Source organism: Malurus melanocephalus, unplaced genomic scaffold (genome assembly GCF_030028575.1).
Source record: "Malurus melanocephalus ecotype Western Australia unplaced genomic scaffold, MMel_1.1 scaffold_81, whole genome shotgun sequence".
Lineage (NCBI taxonomy): Eukaryota > Metazoa > Chordata > Aves > Passeriformes > Maluridae > Malurus > Malurus melanocephalus.
The window spans coordinates 508,635-519,964 of NW_026623313.1; the positions used below are offsets into that span (position 1 = coordinate 508,635).

The 11,330-nt window shown below is 61.2% G+C and overlaps 1 protein-coding gene across 3 annotated transcripts; it reads right to left on the minus strand.

Annotated features, from left to right (window-relative positions):
* Positions 1-58: 58 nt before the first annotated feature.
* Positions 59-11,324, minus strand: PTPRN (protein tyrosine phosphatase receptor type N). 3 transcript variants are annotated; one of them, XM_057367597.1, is made up of 23 exons: positions 11,279-11,324; positions 9,567-9,617; positions 9,262-9,375; positions 8,899-9,004; positions 8,593-8,791; positions 8,110-8,434; positions 7,784-7,900; positions 7,575-7,654; positions 7,213-7,499; positions 6,666-6,752; positions 6,451-6,530; positions 6,172-6,236; positions 3,729-3,941; positions 3,364-3,573; positions 3,131-3,278; positions 2,899-2,972; positions 2,522-2,599; positions 2,271-2,390; positions 1,996-2,162; positions 882-935; positions 697-761; positions 535-608; positions 59-434 (listed from the first exon to the last, which is right to left on the minus strand). In XM_057367597.1, the coding sequence occupies exons 3-23, from the start codon at positions 9,269-9,271 to the stop codon at positions 363-365; spliced, it is 2,631 nt and encodes an 876-aa protein (XP_057223580.1). In that variant the 5' UTR covers positions 9,272-9,375; positions 9,567-9,617; positions 11,279-11,324; the 3' UTR covers positions 59-362. The 3 variants fall into 3 exon arrangements, with proteins under 3 accessions (XP_057223580.1, XP_057223579.1, XP_057223578.1); XM_057367596.1 differs by lacking the exons at positions 9,567-9,617; positions 11,279-11,324 and having other exon boundaries at positions 8,110-8,269; positions 9,262-9,320; XM_057367595.1 differs by lacking the exons at positions 9,567-9,617; positions 11,279-11,324 and having other exon boundaries at positions 7,620-7,654; positions 9,262-9,320.
* Between the last annotated feature and the right edge of the window lie 6 nt (positions 11,325-11,330).

The following is an 11,330-nucleotide window of genomic DNA, read 5'->3' on the forward strand; positions in this document are numbered from 1 at the left end:
AGGACCCCTGCCCACTTTTGCCCCCCATGTGGGTGCAAGGAAGAGAGTTAACACAGAACTGACAGGTTGGAGAGCCCCSCTGCCAGCTCTCAGCAGCACCAACTGGTGTCTGCCTCCACAGGGCTTAGCGGACAAGAGCCTTGTCCCCCTCCYGTGGTGGCAGTGGGTGCGAAGGGGTTCCTGCACACAGAGAGCCTGAGGTCAGTGTCCTTGGAGAGACAGAAAGGGAGGCCGGGGGCAGGGGGAACAGAACCAGAAGCACAGACACCATTTACAGGGAGAGCAGCCCCAGAGGCAGGTGAGGAGGGTGCAAAGCGCCGGGCAGGGGGCAGACAGGARGGGGCAGGGAGGGCTCCTCGCCATTACTGCGGCAGTGCCTTCAGGATGGCGTTCACTTCCTCGGCCACAGCCGTCAGCGCGAACTCAAACTGGTCCTGCGGGAGCACAGCAGGGGGCATGAGGGCCCCTGCCAGCCCGGCCCCAGGAGCTGTGCATGCTTATGTGGAGGGAGAGGATCCCCAGTTTGGGGCGTACCTTGGTCTGCACCATACCRGGCCGCTGGTCTCGGATGTGCTCCAGTGTAGCAGCTATGTCTATCTCCTTCACCCCTGGGGCAGAGGGAGACAGGGCTGCTAGGAGGGGAATTCACAGATCAARCTCATGGACAGGGCAGAAACGGTGCTTCTCTCCACCTACCTTTGGCCATTCGGTTCAGGACCATGTCGATGAGGATGTATGTCCCAGTCCTGCCTGCACCGTCACTGCAAAACACAGATGCTTGGTCCAGGGGAACTCRTGACCCCCAATGGGGCTGGTCCTGGGGAGCAGGTCCCAGCCTTCAGACACCTTCAAGCCCAAATGTCCCTCATCCCCTGCAGTACCTGCAGTGCACGATAATAGGGCAGGAGCGACCCCGGTAGCATTTGTTCACCTTCCTGCAAGGATAAGAGGGAACAGATCAGTGCCCTGCTGTGCCAGGGTCAAGGCTGTGCTAGGTGTCCCTCGCTGTGCTCAGTGGGGCAGGGCAGCAGCACACCATCATGTGACCCTGGGGGTCCGGCTCATGGCTTCTCCTGCCTCCACAATGGTGCTGGACATGGGATGGGGACCGTGAGTAGAAAGTGGCCAGGGCAGGGAGAGGAGTTCAGGTCCTCAGGTGCCCAGCCTGGGGAGGGGAGCAGTGGCAGGACCCCAAGGAGCGGCTCTGGTCCGGTGGGGTGTGAAGCTGGGGGCCAGGCGCCGGTGGGGCTCCTGGCATGCTCCATGCAGCAGGCACGGCTGCCAACGATCACTTTTGTGACTATGCAACTGGAGCCAGATTACTAGCTGCAAATCACAAAAATGACGCCGGCAGCTGCGAGAGAGAGACAGAGACAGACAGAGAGAGAGAGAGAAAGCGTGAGCAGGACTGAGAGGAGGGCGTCATGCTCAGAGAACCCCCCCGCTGCCCTAGGCTGGGTCCCTGGCTCCACACAACCTAAGGACAGTGCCTGGCAACAGCCCAAGACCACCCAGGAAGCTAAAGACCCGGGCAGACAAATCCCCTGGGAGCAGCCCCAGTCCTCCAACCCTTGCCCTGGGCTAGCTGGGGATCCACCACTGGTTGTAGGGCTTTGGGAGCAATGGGTCACAGCCAGTTTAAGGCTGGCTCTGGCGCTTTCTTCTTGCACCCATGGTTGGGGTAGGTGACTGTCAGTGCTGCCCTCCATGCCAGCTCTGGGGAAGAGCACTTTACCACTTTACCATGAAGGCTGGAGAGCCCTGGCAAACTGAGTCAGAGGTTCTTTGCCCACCAAATTCTTTTGAGCCTCATCCCAAGTTGGCCAAAACCTGGTTCTTCTGCTCCCTCCCATCCATGGCACCTCCCAGTGCCTGGTCCTTGCCATGGCCCYGACCCTCATCATAATGGCAGCGATGTCCTCTCCCAACAGTTGGCTGCATTTGGGGTCACTGCTGGCTCCCCAAGGGCTGGCACAGTGCCAGGTGTGCGCTCACCTGCGGAAGTCAAGGAGGGGCCGGGTGGTGGTGGGGATGCCCTCGGCCGGCCAGCTGAGGAAGTGGAACTGCGTCAGAGTGCGGGTCTCCTGCGACTGCACGTTTTTCAGGTAGAAGCTGCGCACCAGGAAATCCTCACACCAGATGTGCTCTGACACCAGGTTCACCTGCCCRAGGGAGGCAGACAGTGGGTCTCAGTGCCAGACAAGGGGGCTGCACTCAGGGGGATGGTGGCTGGAGGACACTCCATGCCCCAGGCCACCTGCCACACTTGCCTCATAGATGTGGTAGAGAGAGGAGCCTTCATCTGGCCAGTAGCGGTCACACTGCTTGACACTGTCCTCAGCCAGGGGGCTCAGCATGACAATGACGGTGCAGCCATGTTCCCACACCATCTGTGGCAAGGCAAGGGGCTTTTCACTGCTGGGGGACAGCCCAGGTGGGAGGGCATTCCAGCCACTGTGACCCATCTGGTGGGCAGACACAAAGGCACCCCAATGGCCTGGCACAGCCACATGACACTCGCCTGCCAGAAATCAGCAATAGTGTGRGACAGTGGCCCCTGCGTGGCAATGTACGCTGGCATCCGTGGGTCATGCTCAATCTGGAACAGGAAAGGGAGTATCAGACTTCACATTCTTTAGCCAAAGGTTGGTGACACTTGAAGGAGCAGGGGGATACTCCAGGGTTAATAGGAGGGTTAGAGAGGGAGATTCAGGTGCCCCTGGAAGGAGGGAAATGGCATTTACCAATTGTTTGAGAAACAGGGCAGGCACCAAGCACACATCAATAGCCCTCAGGGATATGACCTCAGTCCAGCTCTRTCCCACAGTGAAAACCTTGCCTGGGCTGGGCATGTCAGAGAGTAGGGTGGCAGGGCAGGAGCCCCCAGTGATCACTCACGATTGGACTGGCATTGATGAAGTCACTGCGGGACGGATTGCTCTCAGCTTTCAGCTTGATCCGCACATGATCATCTGGGGGAACAGGCCAGGAGACTTTGTGAGTGCCTAGAGGAGCTGGGGCCACACTAATGCCACAACCAGCTGCAGCCATATGTGTTCCCACACCCACACCCTGCTCTAGCCATGTCCCTGGGAGCTGGTGCCCGGGGCAGGGTGGCTGGGATGCTCACAGGGCACATAGTCGGCATTGCGGTTCTTCTTCAGGTTGGCATCACTCTGGGCAATGGAGCAGATGCTGGGCTCAGCCTGGTAGGCACAGAGCGCCTGCCACTCCTTGGCCAGCCGGTCCCGGTTGCGCAGGTGGTCCTCCATATAGGCCTGGGGCAGAGGGGCGGGGATCAGCCCAGCAGCAGGGGGCAGATGGGGATGGGGAGGGGCCTGCTGCCCCTCTTTGCTGGCTCACCAGGATCATGTGTCCGGTGGAGATGTCCATGTTGGACTGGACAGGCTCCTCGCACCAGGATGGTGTGCTGCTGTGGGAGCTGGGGCTGGGCTGCGGAGCGTCGCTGAACTGGGACGAGACACTGCTGACCCTCGAAGTCTCCGCTGGTGCYGCCGGTGCCTCCGTACGGCCAAAGAGGGACTTGGCAGCCATGTGCTGGCGGCACAACTCCTGGGGAACCCAGCAAGAACCCTGTCCTGTGGCCACAGAGCTGCCATAGGGCAGTCCCAGGTACCCCAAGCGATGCTGACACATGGCACTGATGCATTCTGCAGGGTCCCACATCCCACAGGGGTCCCATATCCCACATCCCACAGGGGTCCTACCTGGTACTCAAAAGTGGTGTCAGCAGCACCCTCTGGCCCCAGGGCAGCCAGGCGCTCCTTCTCCCGCTGCTTGGCATGGCGCCGGAGGCAGAAGGCCGCAGACACAGCGATGGCAATGACCGCCAAGCAGGCCAGAGTGATGAAAGTCAGCAGCACCGAGTGGAAGCCGCCCCCGAAGCGGGATGGGCGTGAGTAGGCAGCAGCCTCATTTCGCTGGAGAATAAGAGTTAGTTAGCATGGGGTTGGGAGGGGCAGAGCCCCTATTCTGCTCCACATTTGGGGTTGCTGGGCATTAGAGCAAGGGCTCTTCCTTCCTCTTGCTGAGGGGGCTGATTCTCCCAGCACCCTCATCTGGGGYAGAGCTGGTGTCACTGGGGTGAGGCAGGGTGCACCCACCTACGTCAGATGGGGCATTGTTTATGSTATCCCTCGAGCTGGAGGAGCTTGGCCAAGCCCAGGCAGCAATGACTTCCTTCTTCCCTGCTCCCAGCACCCAGGGCTGCTGCCCGAGGCAGATCCAGCCTGGGCTGCTCCTTTATAGGGTGGGTAGTAGCCCCACAGAACTTTGGTTCCATGACCTCCTTCTGCCCAGCTGGAGATTAACAAGGGCTGAACTCAACCCAAGAAGTTAATGGTGTAGGATGGGCAACTGCAGCACCAGGTGTGCTGCTCCCAGCCCAGGAAGACTTTCCCAGCTCAGGCTGGTTCTTCCSTGCAGCCACTGATCCACAGCAGGACATTGAGGAGAATAGGGAAGGGGATATGCCAGTACTGCCAGCACTACTGTTAGCATCCCAGCTGTAGTGGTRAAGGGACAGGTCCTCCCTGTTGCCCTCCTCAGTTAGGACACAGAGCAGCCCCTGCCATCTTGCAGAGGTCCTTCCCTGTGGCTGTGGGAGACACCCCAAYCCATGCACAGTCCCATTCTGGAACAGGATGCTGCTCAGGCCTTGCTAGGCAAGACCTTCCTGCCAATGCCAAGACTGCTGAGGTCCAGCTAGGGCAGCACACAGGGATGCTAGGACATCACCAYTTTAAACACCCTGTGCCCAATGAGCTGCCAGAGCCCTGCATTACCTCATTGCCACAGCTTCCCATTGGCTATGAGCCTGATGAGGTTACCGAGGGAACACTGAACCATCATCAACTACATCACCATCATCGTCACCTGGGGATGTCCCCAGCCTAGGTGTCCCCGCTGCCATCAGCCCCTGAGCCGTGCCAGTCCAAGCACTTCACTGCTGTCAGGGTCCAGCCAATCCTGCAGCCAGGTCACCCACCAGACCCTCCCAGCACCTCCCAGCCCCCGGGGCACCCAAGCAGGAGCTGCCCTGGAGACTCTGGAGATGTCAGCAGAGCCAGGGGAGCAGAAAGGATTTTTCTCCCAAGGCCTGCCCAGGCCCTGTCTCCCTGCCTCTCTACATCCCTCCTTCCTCAAATCTTGCACCAGTCCCACCAAGTTCAAAACCGGGAGGGAATGAAGGAAAAGCACAAGCTGGTTAGAACTGGRTGCAGAAGGAGGTTTGCAAAGCTGCCTCAGCTTCCTCTGAGCTCCATCTCYGTCATCTCTGACATCTCTCCCAGTTCCTGCCACCTGCCTCATAAGAAGGCATTGCCATAGCGACACTCTGCRTATCACTGATAGAGACAAGTTGCCTCAGTGGCCAGGCCACCCCTTCTCCATGGCCTCCTCCTCCAGAGTCCCCTCTTCCTTCCTCCCTGCTCACGGCTACAGCCACATGACAAGAAGTGAGAAATGGGACACTGGGCTGGGGAGGTGCTACACCATTTTTCCTCCTCAGGCTGCAAACACGGGTCCCTATCTCCAACTCCTGCTCCAGAGAGACTCTTCCYGTGGCTCCCCAGAGGAGCATGGGGAGGGGTAAGCCCTCTCCAAACAGATGGTCCCTGCCTTCAGCTGCTTTGCCATTCTCTGGGGACATGATGGCATTTTGCCTGCCTAGCTATGGTTTGTGGGGTGCTTTGGGAACATCTCAGTGCTTGGGTGCCCAGGCTACAGCTGAGATGGGGTGTGCAGGCTGGAGGGAGGCAAGGATGAAGATGAGCCTGCAGCCTCCCAGTCTTGGGGGGAAGAAAAGCCTCTGGGAATCCCTCTCAAACACTGTGGACCTTTTGTTTTGAAAAGAGCTGAGAGTCCTGGGAATACAGGCAGGATTGTGCTGCCAGTCCGTGGAGGGGGATGAAGGATAGACAGGACTGGAGCAGTCTCCAGCAGGAGTCCTCCAACACAGGACAGYGTCTGTCTCCAACACAGCGCCCTGAATGCTGCCCAGTCTCCTCTACCCTTCAGCTCACTCACAAAGACCCCTGTGCCCCAGGGCTGGGGGGGTTCTTGGCTTYCTGGCTTGTACCCAGTGGCAGCATCCCCACTCCCCTATCCTCAGCCACCGCACCAAGGGATGGGATCCTTGCTCACTCCTACCTCTCCCACTCCTGTTTGCACAATCTTCAGGCCCAGCTCGTGCTCCAGCTCTCCCTTCACTTGCTCTGTGGACAGGGAGATGGTCAGAAGGATGCCTCCCCTCCACAGAGACCCCCCCAGAGACAGAGCCAAAGGACAGCTGCCCACTGCAACTCCCCACTTCAGCCAAAGGCAGTAGATGCATGGTAGGAGCCCCCTCTTCCTGGTCCCTGGGAAGGGGCACCCCACAACTGGGAAGGGAACAGAGGAACAAGACCAGGGGGACATTGCCCAACTCACCAGTCTGGCTGGCCACATCTGCCAGTGAAAAGTTCTGGGGGTTCTGTCGGATGCGGAACGTAAGTGCAGGACCCACAACGCTGCCAGAGAAAGGGAGGACACAGTGTGACACCTRGAAATGCACACCCCATCCCCACCCCTCCTGTCCCACTGCCTAGGGGTGCTGAGATGGCCAGGGCTGAGGCAGCAGCACCTCGTGACCCCCATACCCTCACCTGATRTTGATGAAGCTGGCGGTGGAGAGGTGGAGGTGCTTGGCGAGGAGCTCCAACAGCCGCACACCAGCAGCCAGCCCCAGGGGCCTGTGTGGACAATGTCAGGGTGAAGAGAGGGTGGCAAGGGCAAGGGGACAGCCTGTGCTCCCCATAGTCTGGGAACAGGGACAGGCAGGCTCAGGAAGCACACAGCAAGAGCAGGGTGCCAGGGTGGGCAGGAGATAAGAGCGGTGATGTGTGGTGGTGGGCATGAGCTGACCCCCCATTGCACATGAGTGTGCACAGAGACACTTGTGCACACACACTGCCAGCCTCCCACCCTGCCACAGTGAGCTCTGGCCTTGGAGTGGGCTGAGAAAGGAAGGCTTTGGGATGAAACAAGGGCTGTGGGTGGAAAAGAGATGAGGGGGAGCTGACCACATGGAAACCTGACCCCACCAGAGACCCAAACAGGCTCAGTCAAGCATGTGAAGCTGTAACAGCTGTTGGTGCAGAGATACAGACCCTACACACACAGAGACCCCCTTGCCTGACCCCCAGCTCTCACTTCTGGTCTGTGATGATGTAGCCATACTCGTCTGGTGGCCGCATGCCCTGCTGTGTCCCACCATCCTTCATTTCTGTGAAGCTCTTCTTCTCCACCACAATCTGCTTTCCGGGGCTGAGTGCATCCCCACTGTGTCCCCGCTGTGGCTCAGCTCGGGGAGCTGGTGAGGATGCTGCCCTGCCCTTTGCTCCATCCCCTGGGGTGCTGCTGGTTGGGATTTTGGGGGGTGGCATTGTGGAGGAAGGGGGCACTGGCTCCTCTCCATGCTGCATGTCTCCCTCCATCACCTGAAAGGAGGAAAAGGGAGAAGCTGGAATCTCTGAGGAGCACCCTGGGGAACTGCCTCCTCCCCCCCATCCCACCTGTGGCATGGCACCTCCTCCAGTACCACCCAGTTGCAAACCCACCCGTTTTGCTGTGGGCACTTCAGGGCTGGCAAMACCTGGAAAGGAGAGAGAAAAGAGGTCTTGCAGTACCCACCCCAAAAGGCAACACTCCCTACCCTGAAACAGGGTGTGTTAGTGCCYGCTGCTGCCAGGCCCTGCCTGTCCCATCCCTGCGCCTATCTCACCAGAGCTCTGAAGCAGCTGGAGGAGGGTGGAGAGGCTGCTTAGCTGCTGGGGACTCAGCTCTGGCAGCCCCAGGCCATAGCTGGCCAGGAGGGAAGCCAGTCTCTTCAGGGCAGCATCTGCAAGAGGATGTAGCATCAGTTTGGATGCTCTGCATCCGCACAGAGACCAGGGGCCAGGGKATGTAGCAGGTGGGGCAGGTGGGGTTGCAGGTATATGCTGCTCATGGGCATAAAGCCAAAGTGAAGGGAAAGTGTGAGCCACGAGGAACATGGCTCTGGGTAAAGGATAGGGACGAGGGTTGGTGCCTGGCTGGAGAACAAGGTACCCGTCTGTGCAGAGGGTGGCTGGACAGCCAGAGGTGCTTGCTGCTCCCTCTCCTCCATGTTTCTGTAGTCACTGGGGAGCCGCAAGCTGTGCTGGAGCCTGGTGCTGGCAGAGTCTGGGCGGCCAGCTTTCTCTCTGGGCAGGGAAAGCATGCCCAAGTCCTGGAAGAGATGTCCCCCATCCATTCCTGGCTGCCCACCATAGGAGGGCACAGGGCCAGCCCCAAAAAGGGTCTGGGCAGGAACCCGGCCCAGCAGCGAGGAGGTGTCAGAGCTCTGCCTGGCTGAGCCGCTGAGATGTTGGTGAGCACCATCCTGATAGCCGAACTGCAACCAAAACGYGTGTCAAACCCCACAGGTCCCTTGTCACCCCATGGTGGAGGCAGGCGRTACCCCAGCACCAGCAGAAAGGTGCTTGGAGTGGAGCAGCTGCCTGCCYGTCTCTACCTTTCTGCCCAGGAGAAGGTGCTCAGCCCCCAGTTTACCTTGTGGTACAAGTAGGGATTGAGCAGAGCCTCCTCGTAGCCCAGCTGGGGTGAGGAGGGCAGCAGGACATGTTCCAGGTACCGCTGCACCAGTGGGGAAAGCAGCAGTGGTGGGGGCTGCTCCAGATGCTGAGCTGCTGGCAGGCCAGGCTCTGGGGATAGCGGAGCTCGCCGGGGCTCGCTGCGGACAGGCAGGAACCTCAAAGGCAAACAGCACAGGGGTGACTCAACTGGGTAAGGGAGAGGTCTCTCCCTAAACCCCACTGGGGAGGAAGAGCCCTCACTGCTCTGCTGGGCTGTTCTCACCTGTCCCTGGYCACGGGCTCCAGTGAGGGCGGCAGGCGGAGGCGCGGGATGCGCTCCATCTCCTGAGAGATCACATACTGGGTGATGCCGTCCTGCCACGAGAGCCCTGCTACGGGACGAGACAGTGAGACACAGAGGCAGGCTGGGAACCATGGTGTGGGTGCATAGGAGGTTGTCCTGATGTTCTGACCCTGTGTTCCACAGCCTGGGTTTGACCTCACTTCTCCCAGGATCACCCTTTTTGGCCCACYCTGGCCCCTGGGCCAGCAGGACCTCAGCCAGTCCTAGTGCCACTAGGAAATTCCACCCGACACCCCCTCCCCACAGGGTTGCAGCAACTTCCCCCACGCTCCTCCCCTTCACCTTGTGCCATGAGATGCCGCAAGACATCCTGCAGACGCTGGAGCACGGGAGAGGTGACCTGGAAGTAGGGTCTGTCCTGCACAGAGCCCACCTGGCACTGCCCAAACAGCCCATCTGCAAGAGAGAGGAGGCAGCAGGACTGGATGAACAAACACCCTGATGTGAGGGTCTCCAGGCACAGCTCCACCTTTCCCCTGACCAGTCGCCCCTCACTGCATCCTAAGTTCACCTGCAAGGCACCCCTGTACCCTCCACACCCACCTGGGAAGGGAGAGGGGATCCCTGCACCCCTGCTAGCCGCTTACCCTGCACGCACACCTCCTGCGGAGAGCACAGCCTCCGGTCAAACAGGCAGCCTGGGACAGACAGACAGACAGACAGACAGGCCAGTCAGCATAGCATCCAAGGGGGGGCTCCAGTGGGATTTGCTCATCTCCAGCTGCTTGGGGGAACCCTACACTCCAGAAAAGCGGCACAGGTATGCAATGTGGTGATGGTGGGAGGGAACACAGCTTTGTAGCCTAGGGCAGAGGCTCGGTGCCAGTATTTTCTGCCCCTCAAAGACAAGATGGGGCTGTATAGAGAGTATGCCCTTGGCTCTGGAGAGCAGAGAAGGCCTGGAGTTTTTTGGGGTGCTGACAGTTAGGAAGGTAAGACTGAGGCAGCAGAGACCTGCAAAACCGCATCTGTTGCCCTCCTACATGTGGTACTACGAGGAAGGGATGCAACCCAGTGACATCGGGATCCACTCTCTCTGCGAGGCGGACCCCAAAGCATGGATGTAGCGGTGTTGCGGGTGGGGGGTGTGTGCCTCTCCAACCCCTTCGAGGGGCAGCACTTGGGCAGGGGGCGGCTTCCCCCTTCCTCTCCCCCCCCCCGTCTCGGTCCAAGACCGTCAGCAGCGAGACGGCAGCAGGCGATGACTCAGCCCCGGATGGCAAGGAAGGAACGAGAAAACAACCGGGGGGAGGGGAGGGAGGGGCCCGTCGAGCCCTCCGCGGGGGAAGGGGGCTAGTGGGGATGGGGGTCCCCGAACCTCGGCACCCACGGGTCAGTATCCCCCGGGGCGGAGGCCACGCAAGTGCGGGGCACAGGACCCCYCTGCCAGGGGAGACCCCAGGGACGGCGGCAGCGGGGGCCGGGCCGGGGCGGCGGGGCCGGCGCTGTCCGCGGTGCTGAAACGGCGCAGCGCTCTCCCGCCGAGGCGCCCCGCTCCGCCGGGAGGGGCGGTGGCCCCAGCTCAGGGAGGCTCCCCCGGCCAGGACTCGGCCGCAGACGCCTCGACACCATTCCCCTTGCCTGCTCCCGGGGACAGCGGGGCCCCCGCGATGCAGCCGGACCCGTCCCGGCACTCCCGGGCCCCTGGAGGACGAGGCGCGAAGCAGCCTCGGGTGCCCGGTAGTGAGTCAGCGGCGCCGGGGCCGTGCCGTGCCGTGCGGGGGGGCTGCAGCCCTGCTACCGGCAGCGACACTTGGGWCCCCGAGAGCCCCAAGGAGGGATCACACTGGACCGAGCTGGAGACGAGCAGGAGCACCGGCCCGGGCGGGCCGCACTTACAAGCGGAGGGCAGCTAAAGGGCAGCATGGTCCCGGAGGAAGCCCTGCTCTGGGCCGCTGCCCTGGGTTCCCCATTCCTGCAGCAGCCCCAGGCATCCGCTTTGCCCCGGGCATCAGCAAGCACCGTTCTGCTCCCGTCCCGTAGCTGCTGGCTATCGGGCCCGGCGGAGCAGCAACTCTACAGCCGGCGGGGTGCCCCGGGATTAGCACACCCACCGGCCCGGCAGCCCCGGGAGAGGGGCGCCCCCGGAGCCAATGACGCACCCGCGGTGTCGATCCCGGGCCGCTCTCTCCCGCTCTCGACCAGGGGCCACACTCGCCTCCGCACGCCGTGACAGCAACTACAGCGGCGGCGACCGCACCGGCCACGGAGCCCAGTGCCCCCACCACTCCCCAGGAATCGCGTCCCGGACCCCGCTCTGCCCGGGACAAAGCCGCCCTGCCTGGGGTCGCGGTCTCACCGTGTGCGGCGGTGGCGGCGGCGGCACCGTCACGCAGCTGCCCGCGGCCAGC